Source organism: Indicator indicator, chromosome 19 (assembly GCF_027791375.1).
Source record: "Indicator indicator isolate 239-I01 chromosome 19, UM_Iind_1.1, whole genome shotgun sequence".
In the NCBI taxonomy this organism is placed as follows: domain Eukaryota; kingdom Metazoa; phylum Chordata; class Aves; order Piciformes; family Indicatoridae; genus Indicator; species Indicator indicator.
The window spans coordinates 6,516,631-6,538,402 of NC_072028.1; the positions used below are offsets into that span (position 1 = coordinate 6,516,631).

Here is a 21,772-nt window from a genome sequence, read left to right on the forward strand (position 1 = left end):
ACAGATAGCTTTTGGTGATGCTTTCTACAACCAACCAAAAAAAAAGAGCCCTGAAATATTTAACAGTTAGCATGCAGTTTTTCCCAGCAGCATCATTCCTTGGATTATACTGTAGATATTCAATAAGATGTTACTAAGGCCTTTTCCAGTACTCAACTCATTCTCAAGATATTCTTTGATTTCCTAACAGATGCAAGGTCAATAGCTGTATCTTTCACATAAAAGATTTCATTCAGATTTTAAATGGCAAGCAATTATAGGAGAGAGGATTATAGACTAAGGTCTTGGTTTCATATTATTTATGTTTTAATTAATTTACCAGACTCTTTTTTTTTTTTCCTTTCTTTTTCCTTTTTTTTTTCTTTTTCCTTCTGCTCTGGCTACTAAGTGTTGCTCTTTAATAGTTATCATGTTCAGAGCTTTAATGGGCTTTATTTCTTTGGAAAGGTCAGTCTTGATGTAATGTCACTGTTAACACAAGGGAGTTTGTAAGCTTTAGAGATTTTGTTTCGTTGTGATGTGCTCAAAAATGTACAACTACTTGCTGCCTTTCCCCTGGGGTGTGCTTTCTTTAAACTCAGAAGAGTTACTACAAGTTCTTTTAAATTTTTGCCTGTGTTCTTGCAATTAATTTAAAATACTCCTCAAGTAGCAGCTGGCACTGCCAAAAAGACCTGAGCCTTTTTTATCCTTTTCTGTTTATTTCTGGATTACTCTAGGAGATTGAAAATTGCTGCCTATTGCACAAACCCAAGACTGGTAAAATAAGCAGTGATACAATAACTTGGATCATATCTATTCAATGAATTAAAAATTTGTATGGTAACAGGCCTACCGTTAGTAAGGTGCATTTAATGTTCTTCAGTAAAATAAAGTAAAATCACTTGGAAACCAGTATTGAACAAGATAATACAAAATACTCTAGATAATTATTGTGAGCTTTAGAATTGAATCCTAGTCTGAAAGAATGTTACATTATGCTATAAATCCTCTGCATCTATCAAAAAATCCCTCTTAAAACAATTCAAAGATATGTAGGTATATATTTTGATGTATATAGGAATATGTTTATATTGCACATATTTTTCTCCATTTCATTCAAATATCTTTCTTCCCCTGCTGTAGTTCTATCAAAGGTTAAGAGGGTAGAGGTGATTTATTTTGACAGGCATATATGGCAGGGATAAGCACAAAAGGGCTTGAATGAATTTAGTGCAGTCTAATTGTATAGCTCAGCTTAACAGGCTGATCTTCTATGATCTGTAGAAACATGTCACTTAAAAGGTTTACCCAGGCAGGTAACAGCTCATTTTGCCTCCATTTTCCTTCCTGGAATTTCTGTTCTATGGTTGTGAGATAAAGCTAACATAGCTAATATGTCTGAGTGTGGTGCTACTGTGTAGGATAACTGACTGCAATCCTGCAATCCCAATGACCTCAGTCTGTACATCTAATAAAAGTTTAAATTACTTTTTTTTTTTTTTTTTGGTGTGTGGATCATTCATCTACTCACTACACTAGGTTTTCAAGTTTTCTTTTATCATGTGGGCAAAAGCCAGTACATAGATGAACAGTTTCTGGTTTGTATTTTGTTTCATACCTTGCTGATTTCGAAGTTTCATTCCCTCTTCTATACTTTATACATTATGTACATGAGGTAACAATATTTTGTTCTGTTACCTGAAAAGACTTTTTACACTTATTTGTACATCCTGATATTATTTATGTCCCTAAACTTTGCCAACTGCAAACCACTTATCACTTACGTGGGTTTTGGTCTAGTTTTCTGAGATTATGTAAGACTTATTCTCTTATTGCTTAACATATTTTTCATGATCCCAACTTATAACTCCTGACACCACTGGGTAGTTCCAGTTATAGTTGGTAGGCTGGGATGCAAGAGCAAAGTTTATGGAGGTTTCATGAACACAGCACTGTATGTGTGTTTAACACTCATGCCCATGCTACTTGAAAGACTTTTCAGGAAGATCCTTTTTGGTTTTAGCTTAGCAGCGCAGAAGACAGATGTCCAGTGTTACACAAAGTTCAGTTCTGTGGTGCAGTAATAATTGCTCTATGCTGTAACTTTGTGGAATATAAAGAAAACGATAGGTGGAAGGTTGAACTTTTTTTGATCGTGATCACACTGTTGGGAAATTAAACATGTATCATACTCCTTACAGTTTCCAGCCATGCTATCCAAACCCAACGGGTAAGAAATATGATTTTTTTTTTCTCTGTTGGCTTTTGCCACATCAGTGTTTTGCTGTGTGGAATTAATGACTTTGTCCCATGCAAGTGCATGTGAAGGTTTAAGCAGTTCTTAATTTATTTCCTTAAGAAAAAAAAAGTCAAAACCAAACAACCAAAAAAACCCACAAACAGCAAAAACCAAACCAACCAACCAAACAAACAAATAAGCCCACAAAAAGCCATAAAAACACCAAAAGGTCCGTGTTTTCATTCATCTTAAGTGTTTTATGAAGTTATTACTTCTGGAAAATAGGATCAACCTGTTTATTTCATTCGGTGATAAATAACTAAACTGTTTGGTATAAGCAGATCTTGCTCCAGTTATTGTGGTGCTTTCTAGGTTTCAGTAATTCCATACCTTTGCAGTATAACCTGATCAGAACTCTGACTTTCAATGTTTCTTCTTTATGCCTCTTTTGTTGTTACAGACGTGCTATTGAATAGCTCATTTGCATTATTCTGTGCCCTGTAAAATGAATTTATTATGCAGCTTCTCTAAATAGGCTAACCAGTTGTAATCTCATTCCAGTGGTGTATGGGTTTCAGCAAAACATGATTACTTTTTTTTTGTAATGCCTTAAAATAAACAAACAAAAAAATAACCTTGAAGCCTAACCCATCCTTTTGTCTGAAGAGTCTTATTTGTTAAATGGTGTTATTAATCACCATGGGTAGGTATTTGCTGTTAAACAGTTGAGTAATTTAAAATATTGCTTACTTTGAACACAAATAACATATTTTGGTCTCTATTATTAATCATTAAAATAGTGCTGTAACCAGCAAATTGAGGAAAAGGATTCTCCCACTCTTTCTGGTGAGACCTCACCTTGGGTAATACATTCAGTTCTGGGGCCTGTGACGTGTGAAGACTCGTGAAGATGATTGAAGGGCTGGAAACACCTCTTGGGACTCTTCAACCTGGAGAAGAGATTTTATGGCAATCTCCAGTACCTAAAGAGGACCTCCAGGATAGCCAGAGGGGGACTTTTTACAAAAGCATCTAGTGATAGGATAAAGGGTGGTGTCTTTAAGATGACAGATTAAAGATTAGATTTAGATTAGATGTAAGGAAGAAATTCTTTACTGTGAGAGAGGTGAGACAGTGTAACAGGTTTCCAAGAGAAGTTGTGGATGCCCCATCCCTTCAAGGGTTCAAGGCCAGACTGGATGGGGCCTTGAAGATGTCCCTGCCTGTGGCAGGGATGTTACAATGAGATGATTTTTTAATGTCCCTTCTAAACTAATTTTTTCTATGATTCATGAACCAGGATGATAGTTATTGTCTGGATTATGAAAATCTGAACAATGCTCAGATATGTCTGCATAGATGAAACAATAAATTGATCCTGCACTCTGAACCATACTAGCACAGGGCATCTTGAGCCTGGAGGCCATCACCTATTGACAAATCCTGAGTCTCAGCTAGCAAGCTCTATTGAGAGGCAAGGTTATGCTTAGACTCCGTGCTGTACAATGCTTGCCACCTGTGAGCAGAGTTGGTTCCGCTCTGGTCAGAAATGGCATGGAGTTAGCAATGCATGAAGGTTTGTATCTGTGCTTGTGTTTGATAAAGATGAATCCTGACTGTTTGCAAAAGCTGCTTAACACTATCATAGCTAAATGTTGGCAGTATCTCCATCAGCGTCAAATTTTTCAGCTCTTTGTGTTAGTTAATTTCAGAATGGGTGTGATCCATCAGAATGTCAAAAAAAAATTAAAAGGAAAAGTAAAAATTTTAGGAATCATTAGGGAACATATTTCAAGCTTAAGGAAAAGAACACTTTTCTGTGATTCTTGGTGTATTTTGCATATATACAAATTTATACAGGCACAATAGAAGGTTACTGAAATGATCAAGAGAATATATCCTTATAGGGAGAGATTGAAAGAGCTTGGTTTGTCTAGTCTAATAAATGGAAGACTTAAAGAGAAGAAAGGTTAATTAAGTTTTCAGACAAAACTTATACAAGAATAAATGGCTATAAATTGGCCATGAACAAATTTATTCTGGAAGCTATGAAATGACTATCAGAATAAGGGTCCATGAGTGTGGAATGTAGAAAGAATTATTTATGATCAGGATGAAGTGATCCAGACAAGAGAGACTGTATGTTCCTGCTTGTGACACAAGAGGTGGTTCTTTCTAGGCCTATATATAGCTTTTCTGGATTCCCAGGTCAAGGGAACTCTAAGCTATCTGAAGTTCTGATATATGGGAGATGCTAGTAGGGGTTGTTACACTCAAATTTAGGGTGCAGTTTTATGGCAGCTTACTCAGACTGTGGTGCAGTCTCACACCCAGACATTTTTTTCCATGTTTTCTGTGGGCACTGGCAGAGTGACCTAGTGACTTGGATTCAGGCAGCAGGTGTGACTGGCTGAAAACCAGAAAAAACTCTTTGGTTTCCAGGCAGGTCAGTGCCTGGGGACAGAAGAATCATCACAACTCTTGCTTCAAATATGTGTACCATGGAAGTGCTCCCGTAATTTTTAGTAAGATTCACCCTAAGCAGTGGAGACTCAGGAATTGCTTTGGGTTCTGAACAGATCCTGAGTTCATATCCTAAAACTGATAGTTCCTCTTCCAGAGATCTTGAATTCCAGAAGGAAAGTAGCTATCTGTTCAGACACTAGTGCTAAGGAATTGCTTCTTGAACAACTTAACAAGATTTCCAGTATCATGGAAAATGCATGCTTTTTACTGAATATGTGATAAAATTCTTACAATAAACTACATTCATAAGGGAAGTGCTCATAAAATGAAAGCTCCTCTGCTAGATAGTCTCACAAAAGAGTTTGTCATATTTTGTTTCCTGTTAATGGATGCCTACCACAATCACACCACTTAGTGACAGGAGAACCGAATTAATTTGATCCAATAAAGTCATTCTAATTTGCATTTTCATAGATCACTCTTCAGTACTCCATGTGTGACTTTCACTTTTAGGACAGAGCTATGTAGTAAATGGGTCTGTAGGCCCCTTAAAAGAAGATTTGTCATCCTTGAAGAATCTTAATGCCAAATCTTAATAGCATTTCTTACTAGAAATGACTAGAATTCACTATCAGATGTAGAGGTAGAGCTGTGGAGACTGTGAATACTCCTTCTGAATTTCTTTCCTGATTACAGGAAGAGAGGCATTAGCCCAAACCAGTGACAACTTTTCCTCCAAAATAAATACTAAGTAAACAATTCTGCAAAGCATAGTGTTCTAGATATAGAAAATTGTTGTAAAAGAACTGTGTGTTATATTTAAGGAAATCACTTTCAGAGATAATTCAACATACTTTCATGTAAAGTTAATACCTTTGTTAATTATGCCAATCAGAGGATAGGATATTCAAGCTTTTGATATTTTCTCTTTTTCTGTTCAAATTGCTGTTAAATAAACCTCAGCAGAAGACAAGGAGAGCTTCATGTCCAGTCCCCATATGTGATTTGATGAAGCAATTGCCTTAGGACCTGCTGACACTCCAATTGGAGTCTGCATAATGCAGAATCAGAGCCTTACTTGAAGCAGTTCTTTCTAGATTCTGTTTAAGTATCCCTCTCTTAATGTCATTCAAATAACTACTTCATTTAAACCCTGAGTGAAAACCTGAACTCGATGAACAATTCTTACTGATTTCAGTGAAGGCGAGATGCCATCATCTCTCTGCAATTTTTTTTTTTTTTTGGGGGGGTGGGGGTGTTCTGTAGTTACAGAACCTGAAGATAGAAAGGGTTTTAAGATTCAAAGAGCTTGATCTACATGATAAAAATATTTTGTCATGTGTGATTTTATTCAGTGTTAGTAGTTTTCTTTATTCTGATTACTTTTCCTCTCACTTCTCAACTTTTAGGATCACCATATTTTATATGAAAATCTGAAGTTTTCATATTCAAAAAGCAAGTTTCTGGTTCTCATGGTATCAGAGAAAAGCTTGGAAGCATAAATCTTCAGTACTCACTGAATTAAATGAGTCAAATAAAAAGAACTCCCAAAACCCATACTTCCAAAAGAACTCCACATTCCAAACAAATGCAAAAACCACAACAAACCCCTGATTTCTCAAGAAACAGCTCATAATTTTCGAACTTTTGGGATTATTTCTATTATTAAAAATGACTGATTTCTGGTTTAGCTCTTCTTTTGTGTGGTTTTATGTTGGTTTGTTTCCATTTGAAGTTACTGTCCTTAAGTCAAAGGTAGATTGTAGTCCTTGAGCATACTGCTCTAGGAAATTAGATGGTTTGCATTTATTTATGTGTACAAGTCATGTCTGGGCACATGATTTTCATATGTGATTTTACCTCTCTAATTAAATAAAGGATGAATTTCGCACCTTAAGAATGTCTCTGAAATGCAATTAATATTTTGAAGCTTGCATTTTTGTGATAGTTGATCTCATACAGGTAGGGCTGATGAGAATGAGTGTTTACAGTAAAAGGTGAGAAAATTCATTTCTAGAGTGAGGATGTTGCCAGTCAAATCTGAATGGAGTTTCTTCATGTGGTGAAACTGGGTGAGTCAAAAATGATATAAGGGTTTTGGGAAGTCATTTCAGAGAATAACTTTCAGTCATCAGCAGAAGAGGCAGAAAACACCTAGGTTTTGAAATGCAGTAATACCCAAGGGTACTTTAATATCAAGACATTTTTATGAATTTCCTCTGCATTAAGGTAGAAAATTGCCATCTTTCGTTTTCCAATCCATGTTCTATGTGAGCAGCTTTCAGGACAAATGTGGAGGTCAGTCAAGGTGAGCAGCATGTGCATGCTGTTCTATTAACTAAATAAAAGGTGTTTCATAGGTTTGATACCTCATCAGAAGCAGAGTCCTAGCCAAGTGACCAAACTTGCACAGGAGTTATCTGAACTAGTGACATTTCCTTATAGTGACTGGTAATCAGTTCAGGAAGACAAATTCTCAGGATGTTAAAAATGAGTCTTGGTGCATTTTGGAAAAGCAGTAGGCTATGAAAAACTTTGATTTGTCAGTGGATATAGGATCTGTATGTCTGAGTAGTCATGACTCCCTGATTTGCTTTTAAGACTTCTATCCCCCCTGATTTTCATGAGCAAATGATGTTTGCTGTATAATTGTCATATTCTTTCAATATGGCATTTTTCTTAGTAGTGGGTGAAGGATCCTTTTGTACTAATTTCCCAGTACTTACCTGATTAGACGTATTTATATGTTCTCAATTCTACATATATGATAGTTAACATTGCCTTCAATGTATTTAACTGAAGTATTTTTCTAGAAACTATCATCCCATAAACCCTTTTATCGTATCAAAACCCTTGAAATCTACATGGAGCTTAAATTCAGAATGTATTCTGCTTTGAACAATATTCACTTTGCTTTCAACATGTATCTGCTTGGCTTATTTTTTCAAGATATTTTTGAAGACATTTTTCCCCAAAGTGAAGAGACGCAACAGAAATTATTTTAATGAGATACACATTTAGTTCAACAGAAGAAGCTTCTTCATGAGAAAAATAAATTAAAAGAATAATTGTGCTTTTAAAAGATAATTAATTGAAACCTTTAAGTGTGGTGACAAATTTAACATCTCATCTGACACATTCAGAAGAAGAAAGTGTCTGGAATTGCACAACTGGAATAAAATGTTCCATTTCACAGCAAGGCCAAGCCTGAGTCTTGTAATTATTTCAAAGGGAGTAAAGGTGGTTTTCTATTTGCTACGCCTGTATTATGTGAGGGTTCTCTACCAGGCTTACTGAAGTTAACTCATGACCTAATTAGATTGCCCAGATTTCAGAGTCAACTTATGCTGTCACAAATCCAAGGAAGAAAACGTAGTCCCTTCTCAGAGTAGTGACATAGATGATGTCCAAAGCAAGCTTTTCACTTCTAGCTTCATAAGACAAGATTTTCAACTTTTAGATGCTAGTAAGCAGGAAATCAGAACAGGATTTGCCTCTTACTTGCTGTGTTAATCCTATAGGGGAAGAGTTTGTAGTTAAATTTCAGTGTGTATTGCTTTGGTTATTTTTCTTTTTAAGTCTGCTTAAGTCGTGGCTTGCATCTTGAGTCAGAAAGATTTTTCCTTCTGTTGTGATTGCATTTTTATACATATTCATTCATTTACACCAGGACACAGAAAGATAAGTACTTTAAAAATGCACCTGTGCACACAGACAATGTGTGCAGAAAATACATGTGTGTGTGACCTTTTAAATTCATATAAGGCTACTCGTTTATATAATCAGTAGTTAGGTTTCATGCACAGTTTTAAGGGCAGCCTCTGAATACATCAGTTTGCTTGCAGATGTCTTGGAAGATTGACCAAAGGAGGCATACTGACTTCTCAACCTCTGTGGAGTCCAGAATCTCCAATAAAATCAATATATCAATGTCAATGACATCAATCAATCAATCAATGTCAAGAAAGAGAAGAAAAAAAAGAAAGAAAAAAGCTAAAGTTTACATTAGCAAAGAAGCTCTTTTATAGGGGAGACTCCTGTGATGTGAAACTTGACTCTTGAGTAAAGAATTCCTTTTGTTCCTTGGTGATCAACTTACTGAAACTAAGTTTGCAGATTCTTTTTTTTCAATTATTTAAAGCTACCTAGAGGTGCTTAATTTAGGCATGTGTTTAAGCCCATCTGCATTCACTAGTGACTTTTGAGAGCACTACTACATTCTATGCTTTCCCAAAGACAAGTAATAGCCTTGAAAGCTTCTATCCTGTAATTTCTATGCCAGCCCACATATATAATTTTTTTCAGAAAAAGTTGTTTAGCAAGATTTGAAGTGTGATGTGATAGATATTTTGTTTTATGGGCATTGATTCAATGTTTGTTTTATGAGTGCTGAACCTAAACCAAATATCATTTCCAGAAGCCAATATTATGAATGCATAAGAGGATGTTAAAAGTCCATTTCCTTTTTTTCCTCAGGTTCTGCTGCTTGCATGTGCAGAAGATTTAGAATGTGTCCCTGGATTCCAGCAAAAGGTTTTTTATATTGAGGAGCCATTTGAATTCACAGAGGACCAGCCAGTTCTGAACTGTATGTTATTTTCCTATATTACTACTGTGTAAAATTCAGAATTATTTATGTCCTCTTGTCACTACTGCCATTTTTCAGAAAACTTTTTTTTTTTTTTTGTACATACAATTCCAAATATTGCCATGGTCTCTCTGGGTTCTCCTGTATTAATCCTATATCTCTACAGACTTTAATCTGTTCCGTGTATTAGAGATGACAAAATACTGTATATAAACATTTAGGACAATAGAAGTATCATGAAGACTTGAAATTGACTTTTTAACAAATTTACTTAGTTTTTTTTCCTTTGGTGCTTTTCCTATAATCTTGGAAATCAGGACTATTAATTCATCTCTGCAACTCAGATTTAGTAGATTATATCCTAGAAGTTTAATTCAAAGATGGTGCAAGTCCAAGTATTTACATGAAATTCTGAAGAGGCTGGATGAAGTTTGATCATCACTAGTAGCAAATTGTTACTATGTGTCTTGTACAACTGACATATTCAGTAATATTTCCAGTGACCAGGTGTCTCATTAGAGAATCCAATCTGGCACCAAATACTCAAAGCATTAAACTGAAGGAGATGTAACTGTCCTGGTGTTAGTTCATTAAAATATTTTAGTGAGCCAGCAACACAATATGTTCACTCACTTCTGTAGCTTTGGAACTTCAGGACTGTCATATTAAGGTAGTACCTTATCCAACTGTCAATGATTTCGAACACACAAACACTTAGTGCTGCTATTCCAGACACACCGAAGTTTTCACATGTGATACATATTACTAAGAGTTTCTTTGTTGTCTTTGGTTGCTTATTAATGAAACAGAAATTCTTTGAGTTATGCAGCATGAGACAGTAGTGCTCGGTGCTATGTACAATATCTAGATCCCACAATATGATGCATAGGGGTAATATGGTGAAACCAAGAAATGCAAAGCAGTACTACTCATTAAATGCACATATTCCCCATCTTAGTTCCCTCCAGATACTACTACTAATATTGATGTATTTTCACTGGTACACATTTGGATGGAAGTGTAATCCGTGCACGTTTATTTTAAAACAACACTTACTTTTCTAAATGAATTATCAGAATTAGGTGCCAGAATCTATTGAAATTATTTTTAAACTTAAGTAATTCAGCCTTTAATATATTTTAGGATAACATTTTCAGACTAATTATTTTGATCTTACTTAGTGCAAGTTGCATTTTCAGAGGAAATTCAGATCATAAATAGTAATGCTGTCCACAGGTATGTGAGGTTGTAATACTGTTTAGAAGAGAGATTTCAAACTTCAAATTTCTTTAAGCCACTTTTGTTCATTTGGAATTATTATTTTAAAGAGTTAACAAACACACCATTCCTATATGGTTAAAATTCTTAGATTGTAAGAATTATATAAGACTTAATAAGCAAGGAAATTGCAAACAGATGTAATTAAAAGCTGTATTAATGAGTTAGTGGTAAATTGATAAAAATAACAATTGTTGTATCCTTTGTCTGCTTCGGAACTTTGAGGCTGCATCACGCCTGTCTGGATGTCCTGCTTATTTGTGCTTGTCCTCTCAAACACCTAAAAGATGAGTTGGTTAAGTCAAAGCTGACTGGGCTGCTCTGCAGTGACTCAGCAAATCACACTAGTGTGAAACTAGCACAATAATTAAGACACCATCATTAATGCAAAGAGGAGGAAAGTGCAGGAGGAGATTTAGAAATGCCTGGAAACAATCTTTGGAATTAAATTATTTTAATAAGCAGACACTAAATTGGCCTAATATGTAATGTTCTACAAAGGCAGAATGTCAATGCCTGCTTCTGCTTAATTCAATCACTTGTAAACAGCATGTCCTTCATGCAGTAGCAGTAAAGCTCTGCACACTTTCTTCATTTTAGCTGTCCACAGAATTGGTATTTTTAATTGTTTGTTTGAATACACCTTACACGCTCTTGCGTCTTTTTATACCCATTACCCAAGAGTGGTGTAATTTAGCAGTTGGTTTGCAACGTGAGGCTTACCAGGGCTGTGTAAATTAATAGAGCGAACTAGCAGAGCAGGCCTATAGTAGTGATTGTTTTTGTAGTCCTTGATAAGCCTAGGAGCTCCTTAATTCTTTTCTGAAGTGCAAGAAAGCAGTCTTTTCTTTTCTTCACTTGTCCTTTTTTCCCCCCTCCTCTTTCAATTTAAACAAGGACCTATGGTACATTTAATTGCTAGGATTTCCCTTGTAATTAAATATAGGTTATGGCTGGTTCTTATGCATGTATTAATTCTACATACTAGTACGTTAATTATGTGTTACAGTCACTGAGGGGAAGAAGGGAGAAAAGCCCAACCTGAAGATAGAGAATTTTTATCTTTTTTTCTTGTCCTGATTTGTACAAGATATTGTCAGAGCCAATTTATAAGCTGAGCATTTACAGTTACATCAGTGGGGTTGTTCAGGCATATCCTCCTTCCTGTTGGTTTCACTGGAATTCTGTTCCCATTTCTCGTTTTTTTTATCTCATTTATTTCAGGCTGAACTGCTTTTTATTTGGGGTGGAGGGTAATATCGCATCTCAAATAACAGAAACTTCCAGACTTAGATCATTTTATCTCGCTAATCTTGTTGTTTATTTTGCCTAATTTTGTGCCTTATCCTCATCAGACCCCTTTATCTTTGTATAACTTGTGGGTTTTATGACCATAAACAAAACTAGGCATTGCTATCCTACTTTTGGTCTGCCCAATTCTTTTCCCAAAGCGTAGTTTTCTTAAACCAGATGCTCCTTAATGTTGTGGGAGAGGATTCAAAGATTCCCTATCTGGAAATACTAGAGGATGTGACCACATAATTATTAATGTACCAAGCAATTGTATTACTGGATTTTTCTTCATTTACCATATATATATATATATATATATATATATATGGTAATACATTTACCATATATATATATTAGCTTTTTTTTTAGCTTAAACCTTGGACCATTTTCCGCAAGCAAATAAAGACTATCACAAAGACTTCTATGTTCTTGATAAAATGATAATTGATAGCAATTAATTACAGGTTTTACACCTTTCTGAAACACTTGAGGTCTTGAAATACTTCCCCATTGGAAAGCTTGTCTTTGACAAGGCTGACAGGTTGCTGGAAGTGACAATGCTCTGTCATGCCAAGCTGATAGAAAGTTCCTAATCAGAGTCTTCAGATGTGGAAATGTAATTGTGTTACATTAATCATGTTTATACTTAACATACACGAGTCTTGGCTTTTGGGGGTATTTTTAATTGACAGGGAATCAAATAGTGCACTTGAAAAATCGAGGCAATTAACATAAAACATTAGGTGATGTGCTGTGAATGCTAAACTGCGGAGTACATTGATGGTGATTTAAATGTCAAAACAAAGGAAGTTTTGACCCTTACTTGAAAAGCTTTAATTTGAATGTTAATTAATGGCTGACCTCTTCCATCTCTTACGTGATAGATTGCATGTTTCAGGGCTTGGGCTGCTCGAGATCAGGGCTTTGTCTCTGCATTTGGGAACTATTTTGTTCTGTAGACTTTAACAAAGACTTTTCTATCGATCATATTGAAAATCCTTGTTTATCCATATGATGGAAAAATACAAGAGTCTGCTTGTTAATGCCTAAAGGCAGTTCTTCTGTTGTCTAGCAAAGATGTAGACTCCTTTGTTGAATAATGCCTGTGGAAAGATCAGAGGAGACCATTCCTACTATTACAATATCATGTGTGCACATGAATCACAGTGCCAGTGATTCTCACATCAAAACATTTCCTATTGATTTTCAGATGATGCTCTGTGAGATTTGTGATTTATCACATCCACCCTTTCCACTGATTACCATGCCATTTGACTGTACAGATGGCCTGTTTCATGCTGTCAATATTACTGCTGTTACTCTCTTGTTTAGTCTGATGCACAGTGTGTATTGCCATACATGCTTGAATCATCTCTTGCTTCACTTTTTCTCCAGTTCACATACAGCCAATGTGGCAGCCTAATTCAATGTACTATAATAGGCCAAAACCTCTACAGAGTTTTAACACAAGGTTTATATGCTGGTGTTAACAATTCATGCTGAATATTACAGGGTTGAGGTAATTGGAACTGTAAGCAATTGGTAGTTGTAGCTTGGAAAAGAACATGTTCAAGTAATGCAAAATTTTAGTTTTCATTTCTTGCAGGGAAAAGTAAACTTTTGGGAAATAGCAAGACAACAAGATTTTTTACCTCTTCAGGTGTACATATTTGTAGTACATACTTGTTGAAACAAAGTTGTGGCTCTTCAAAATAAATATGTCTTTAAAGCATTTTGAATTCTAGAAACATCTTAAAATTACTTTCATTTCACATAAATCACTCACTATGTTAAGAAATGTACTGTAGAAAATGTTGAAAAATGACTTGGTTCCAGTGTTTGACTTGGGGCAGCAGCTTTACAGAAATGTGTTGAAATTTTCTACCCTGGTAGCATAACGTATCTTTATACTCCAAAATATATCCTAAAGTGCACGTATTCATGTATTGAACTTGAATACTAGAACTTCAGTTCTGGCAGTTGAATACACGATTAAGGCCACCAAGCACCTGGGGGTCAGTTATACCATGTAGACAGAAACACTGGTTAGGATTTGAAGACAGACATTGGGGACATTTCTTAATCACATGATTCTCATTCAAAAGGCTGTAGGAAGCCAAACTTGTGTTACTAAAATTCTAGGAAATATCCAGGGGTATGCAAAATGGGTGAGAAATAATTTCTGAGATTGGGAGATTGGGAACTTTCTATCATGTTCATGGAGGAAGAGTGAGGTGGATCTTCAAAGTAAAGATTCTTTTGCACTTAATTGCCTAAGGCATTGTTTTTTAACTGAGGTTTGGTGCCAAATTCTCACACAGAGGAAGAAAATTTTCTGCGTGTGTATTGCAAATATATATTGTGACTAAGTACTACAGAACATCTCAGATGTGTATCTGAGTAGATGTGGATTGATGTTGCAACATAACAGGGTATCATATAATCTGTTAAACTGCTGTCACCCATGATTAAAACAAAACAGAACAGGAAAAGATGGTTGTTGAGTGGCAGGTGGCCAGACAGTTGCCTTTCAAACAGTGCATGTCAGCTTATTAAAAGGAGCTGAAAGGGAAATGACTTTAAAACAGAGCGTTTGGTTTTTATGCATAAACATTTTATTAAACTAGTTTTTGAAAGGTAAGACATTAGATTGAACAATGTGAATTATTTAGTCTCTGAAAAACATCTTCAGGGCTAAGTCAATCTTTCAGGGATGTACTCAGCTCCTATAATGAAGGGGAAATATATATTGGTGAAAGCTCCTTTTGACTGCACTTCCAAGGTGGAGGAAATGAAGATTTAATCTCAAAGTATCTTATCTATTTTGTTGAGGAAAACCCATGGAACTCTAGTGTTAAAACAGAAATAAATAAAATTGGGTGGGGATCTTTTCAGTGACAGTGAATGCTCTCTTAATGGGTTGGTCTGGATTCAGGAAGACAAAAGTAGAAGATGAATTGGTCTGAGATTGGATTTGTTTCTGGAGACTTTCCAGGAGCCATAATGTTTTGCAGATAATATTTTTTTTTAAAATATGTGTAGGCTGTGGTTGGCTGAAACATGCCAGCTGTTCTTCTAATAGTCTGAATCACTGACCAACTGCTCAGTTGGTCTCTTGCTCAGTGCATTGCAAACCTTGTATTAATAATGTCCCCAGGTGCTGCAATGGAAGACTTCTGTTTGTTTCCAGTTGGCAATTCCAAATCAAAAAATAATCAGATTAACTAAACTATTATTCCCTAACTGATTAACAATGCACGGCAAGAGGCAGCCTTGCTCTCTGTAGATGTCTAAAAGTGTCAGAAGGCCAAAATCTGTCTTTTAGGAGAAAAGTAGGTAGCTTAGCTTTAGACAAACTCAGAAAGCAAAGTCTGACACTAATTGCTTATAGCCGACACAATCGAACAGGGTCATGTTCCTGAGGAAATCAGGGGTAGGGGCAAATGACTTCAGGTTCATGATGAAGAAGCCTCAGCTTCAGCCCAGCTTCATCAGGAGGAAGCTGTGGTTCATATCTGACAAGCAGATACAACACAAATGACTACATGCTGAGACGCTAATGCATGTCTGTAGTATATAGCTTTGTATTTTCACAGACTGCATTTCTGACAGAACTTTTAATTTGGGTATCTTAGGAAAGCATCATTCAAAAGAATCATGGCTAGCTAACCTTTTCCATTACATTTCAAACTGCAGCGTGGACATTAAGCAAAAATTAATGGGAGTATGTGAGGTTAAATCTTTCTTTAAACACAGAATTTCATTCAAGCTAGTGATATCTTAAAGCATGCAAGTGTTCTGGAAAATAATTGTAGATGCAGTTCACAATTAATTCTTAGCTTTTAGGATTTCTCTCTCTTAATCCAAATCAAATTATAACATTTCTAATGTAATTATGTTCATGCTTCAATTTAGAATTTTTCTGTTCCTTTTTCTTCTTTAAAGCAGTCTTTTCTGGACAGAGCAGTCTGTATGCATCTGCTTTAATGGACACTTCTCATTTTTGCATAGCTTTCTTCTGGCATATAGTCTCCCAGACTCGCTTTGAGAATAAGTGACACAAACAGTAAACTCATTAAGTCTTTCTGAAATTTATCAGAATACTTTGGGTTTTTCCTCTAGCTGGAGGCTAGTGTTCTTGATTTTGTCTTCTGATTCTGTTCAGCTTATCCACCTGACCTCTTGCCTCTAGATAAGGGAAAGAAAGAACTTTTTTGTGTGGACTGATTCTGAAAACCCTGGACATTTTGGAATGACTTTGTACATTGTGTATGCCCTGTACTGCTGCTGCTGCTTAGGAAGACAAGTGAAGCTGTATGTAGTGAAGCAAGTGCATGTCATGTTCTGGGATGTGAATATTAACTAAAATATTTGGGGTTTTTTTAATCCCTCAAAAAAAAGTTATCAACCGTTGTGAATGGCAGGATTTGCTGAAATAAGAAATTGGCTAAAGAATCTCTGTCTGTAAGGGGTTATCTTTTCAAACAAGGTGGAAATATAATTTAGAACCCCAAGAAAGCCTAAAAGCTGACTTAGAACCCCAAGACAGCCTAAAAGATGACTTCTGTAGCAATCTGAGATGTTGCTTTTTAGACAGGAGCTCCACTTTCAACAAAAGTTTTGATTTCTTTCCTTTCTTAAAAAAAAAAAAAAAAAAACAACAAATTAGTGTAATCTTCTCTGTCGTGGCTGTGGAGAGAACTGAAGCAGAACTGAGGAGCCTTTAAATTATGAGGAAAACAGAAGCAGTTCTGGAGTAGCTTACAGGTAGCCAACAGCAAAGAGAAATTCAATGCTGAAGCTGTGGGCAGCTTTCAAGCAAGCACCAGAACTTAAATACAGGTTAGACTGGTAAGAAAACTGATGTATGGGACCATTCTGCAGCCATGGATTGAGGTTTATGTTTCTGAAGGACAAATTTCAAATCTCTTCTCTGTCCCTTATTAACAGCAGTGTGAACACTTTGACTGGACATAGATTTATGTATGAATTGAGTTGTCCTATCCTACAATTTTGACAAAACACTGAAAGGCAGATGGTAAAAAAAATAGGTGAATTTTAGTTTTATTCACATTATATTCTGTAACTGGAATATATTTATTTTCTCTACTAACCGTGCTACTGAGAAACATTGTTTGGGTAAATGCATTCAGGCCTGTGGGTTTTGTTTACCTTCTTTTGTGTGGCAGTGAACGTGTAGCAACAGAAAATGTGTTCTGATTTGTTAGAAAATCAAAGTGCCTGGTTAAAAGTAGGACTCCTGCAGACTTTATTTAGCAGAAATTTTAATTGCAGTGACAGCTCCAAGTTCCAACAATAAAACAGTAGGGAGACCACTATAATTTGACCTTTATAAAACATTAATACCAAATTTATACAAAAATGTAACTTCAACTTTAAAGAATAAATACAGTAGGAGGCTAAATTCAAGGAATTATAAAAATAGCGTGCATACTTTTGGAAAAAAAATAGCACAGCTTAATAAATGTTTCTTTTTTCTTATAAAGCTGAATTGAAGATGTAGACATATGGATACTTAAATTAATTTCATATACTGTACTGAAAACCAAATTTGATGATATTTGAGTGCCAAAGTTTTAAGTTCCTTTTATGTGACCAAACCCATTTTTTTTTCATTGTCTATATCACCTTTATTTGCTCTTAGTTTGAGAGGTGAAGCATTGCCTGCTCAAATCTACTGTTCTTTAATTGCACTCCTGATCTTATGTACAGAACACATTTTGTATATCTGCTGTTAGTAAGATGAGACTATTTTTGTGAGGCATAATGCTATATGTCAGATCTGCTGTGGGAAAAAAGGAAGCACTAAGAGTGAATAATGGTTTCTGAGAATGAAACATTCCAGGACTCAAACTGAACTTAATGGTTCACAGGCACATTTAAGGTTAAAAGTAATCCCTATTGCTGTGGGGAACAGCACAATTCAAACAATTGCTCTATTTGCATTGAAGAAGAGGCTTCTTCTGCTGTCTTAGTGCTTGAGGGAGGAAATGAGATATTTGCAGCAGAATGGTTCAGTGTGCAATGCTCAATCTCATGGCTGTTGGCCAAAGGTTTACTTAAACCTGAAGACCACACAGGCCTGACAGAAGCATAAGGGAGTTTCTTTAGTGTGTGAGTTTGTGTCAAACATGATGCTGGATGCCAAAAAGTGGTATGGCATGTAGGAAGGCAACTATTAAGTATCATGAAATATTGTGGTCAGAGCTTCCCAGAGATTCATCGTGGCTGAATAAAAAGACCATGAACTCAGTTGCCTAAGAATCTGTTTGGTTGTCTAGTTACTATTGTTTTGGGGATTTTTATTAATTTTATTGTTTGATTGGTTGGTTGGTTTTATTTTTCTTTGTTTCTAATCTTGGCTCTTCCAGGTAAAAGTGGTATTCAGCCTGGCTTGTAATTGTGAAGAAACAACTCAGATGTGACAGCAGAAAACAGGACGTAATGAATTCACAATATTTTTCTAGAAAAATGAAAGCAGCATTGTGGGAGTTGCACAAGGCAATTTGCAATCAAAGAACTTGTTTCATTTAAATTTTTAAAAGTTAGGTCTGTGACACAGGAAATAGTCTAAAATTATCTTTAATAATGGAGCTGATCACTCTTCTGATTAATAAAATACAATGCTCCAAATGTTCTGTAAGATCTGTTGTTTCTTATGAGAAATGTCAGATCTTATGCAGGTAGGCAGAAGGCTTTTGGCATAATAGAAGAGCAGCTTCTGTCAACTATAAATCAAAATAAGAAAATTTATTAAAAAATCTGTTATAACTTTGCACCTCTGTTCTTTGAGGCACTGTCTGTAAGAGCTTCTCCAATAGAGTTAGAATAAACTGAAATATAGAAGCTTTAACACATAATAAATCTTCTGGAATAATAATAAATAATAAAATAAAGCTTCTGGAAATATTAGGCATCGCCTACTTAACTACTGTTTTTACAAGTCAGCATCATTTCCCAGAACTGTTTGATACTAACTACAGTTAATGCTGACAATTAATTGAAATTAAATCACTTGTACAATGATTGAGCACTGGGCACATTTGACTAACTCTTTCTGACACCATAGCTGTGCTTTAGATCCTGGTTTAGCAAGGTGTTTAAGCAGCACCTTAATTAAATTTCCCTCTACATTCTATATGGAAATTTGACCTTACTTTGGTGTGCCATAGGTTTAAATTCAATTAGCTTCAGCATAATGTTTGTCCTTTGGAAGAGGCTTGGCAATGGCAGAACTGTAAGGTGACTCTTTCCAATGCAGCCATGCAAAGAAAAGGCATGCATGTTCCCTTAGCACACGAGTTTTCTGTGCTGAAACAGATGATTTGGAGTGCTTGTGCTTAAACCCATAAATACACCAAGAAGGTTAGCTTCCATGGATGAGAGCTAATTCTGCTGAAGTTTGGTTTTCCTGGGTAACTCTGGGCCAAAACGCTCATGCTTCCTAGCTGCAAATACTACTGGATTGTAAGCAGCTGAACAAACAAATCCAGACTGATCTTTTTATTATTCTCTTAATGACCTCTGAAATATAAAGAAGTTCTGTTTGGGGATGAGCACTGAAAATAGGTGGAGCAGGCTGGTACCATGTCCTGCTGTCCATGATATATAGGCAAGGGCCTGAGGAAGTCAGGCTGCTGGCAGGCCTCCTGTAGGGGAAGGGTGGGTTGGAGGGATAGACCTTGCTAGAACAACTGGCACTACCCCTATGAGAACTGACAGATTTAAAAGTTTAATAAAGATATAAATATTTGTTAACTAAGATTAAAAGCCAGGCTTACCATGAGTAGACTGGAATTGGTAGGTTACAGGTAAAAGTCATAAAATTTTTCACTGTCTAGCTTTACTATTTATACTGGTCGCTAGTACCAGGTCTATAATTCAATCTTTCTGCTGAAGCTGGGGGTTTAGAAAATGCAGTGGCAGCTCCTGCTTTCAGCTCGTCCTCTGTTGAAGGTATCTGTGTGAGTTTAATAGAGCATTGCCAGTTTAGTAGTGGTGGGAGACAGCCAGTGAGAGCGCTAGCTGCACACCAGAATGCATGTGCCATATACTTAAGGGAGCAAAAAATCTTTAAACTATGCAGATGTGCCCCCACTTTACCCTTCTCTTGCCTCTTCATTCTGTTAAAACTGCTATACTTTAAAGGGATTCATTCTGTGTGGATTAGAAGAATTATTCCACAGCCTGGTAGTTTCCCTATCTCCACATGAGTGAAGATTGTTGTTTCAGTCCAGTGCTTATATTTTCTTAATGACTAAAAAAAAAAAAAAGAAGAAGAAGAAATGAAGTAAAAAATTGAAAAGCAGTAGTGATTTAAAGCATAAGTATGGGTATTTTAATAAGTAACCAAGGAGCTGCAACTGGAACTGTCTTGTGTGATGGAGAATATTTGGATATAATGATTTCAAAGTATGTAGAAACATTCAACACTTGTTTCAGCAGGAAGCAGAGGAAAGCAACCTTGTTCTTTGGATTTTCAAGCCCTATGCTAAAGTTTCACTCCTGTGAATTGCTTTTTTTTCTTTTTTTTTCCTGCAATGATTAATTGGATACAACTGAAATGGCTCCACAAAAAGGGTTGGACATAGCTTGCTGGTTAGGAGATCTTTCTAAAAAGAAGAGGGGATAGTGTAGGCTCCAACAGCTTTGAGCAAGCTGAGCAGCTTCAGCTCGTAGTGAAATATTTGAGCTACTGGGTACATGAACATCACAGCTCTTCCTCCTCCCCCACCTTAGAGCTTTGTAATTCTGGAACCTTACTTATTTTTCCTATGTTTGTTTGAAATCCAACCTTTGTCAGAAGGAATGGTTCCTGGTGCATTGAACAACTTTTCATGTTTGAGGTTTGTCATTCTGGCAAGAAATGGATTTGTCTTTTGAATTTGACTCTGGTGGAACCCTTTTCCTCAACATTTTCTGCTTGGCAGCTGAACCAAAAATAAATTATTTGCACAGCTCTAATGGTGTCAGTAAATTGATTTCCGTAGAACACAAGACTGCATATCCTCTCTGGAATGCCCTAAAGTGATCATTATTAATGATAAATGACAGTAGAAATTTTGCAGTGAAATTAATGACTTAGATGTTGCTCTGAAATGAGAAAAGCAACATGGATGCCCTTGAAGGATCCTGAACATCTCTTCCTTTGCACATCATCTGCTCCTTGTTCATGAATAGATTATAGGCAAGCCATACTCTGGTTTATTTGCTATCTGGCTTCCTCTGTTAAGAGCTGTGTTAGCAAAAGAGAAGGAGATTATGCAGCAGTGTTACCTGGGCCTGCTGTCTTGCATGCCAGCAGGAGACAAGTGTGGTTGGTATTTTGCTTGATTTTTTTTTTCAGAACAAAGCTTAAGGTCTCTACTTGAAGTGACAATGATTGATTTCCATGAGATCAGTGGATTTACCAAGCATGAACTTCCTCAGCTGTATTTATTTCAGAGGCTTCAGGTAGGAAAACAATGACAAAATTTTTCCTTGAAAGAAGGGAGTAGAACAAGGATGAACAAATTATCTTTAAAAGTTTTCTGTCTTAACAGTATCTTATTTGCTTCTGATAAATGAACCTGATCTTAAAGTTCTTTTTCAGCCATGCTGAAACTGGCAGTGGCATTTGCAGTACTTCTGCTGTCAAAACTGAACTATGCAAATTCTTATGTTCTGTAATGAATGCAAATACTGTTCTGTGTACTTCCCTCCCAATTTTGTGCTAAATAATCTAATTAGAGGGCTTACAGGAACTGAAACAAAATTGAAGGAAATGCACATTAATGTTTTTCCCCTAAGTAAGATAGAAATATCATTGACTATTTTGATCTGTAGCTTCCAAATGTTTGGTAGAAAGCCCATATATTCATTACAGGAATTACAGAAAGTGCTGAACACTGATCTGTGAATGCCAT

The 21,772-nt window shown here is 36.0% G+C and overlaps 1 protein-coding gene across 1 annotated transcript in view; it reads left to right on the forward strand.

Annotated features, from left to right (window-relative positions):
• Positions 1 to 21,772, forward strand: part of CDH13 (cadherin 13) — a 466,549-nt gene that overhangs the window by 82,959 nt on the left and 361,818 nt on the right. The window contains exon 2 of the mRNA XM_054389914.1: positions 9,164 to 9,275. Within this exon, the coding sequence (XP_054245889.1) occupies positions 9,164 to 9,275 (112 nt within the window). The remainder of the gene's footprint in view (positions 1 to 9,163; positions 9,276 to 21,772) is intronic.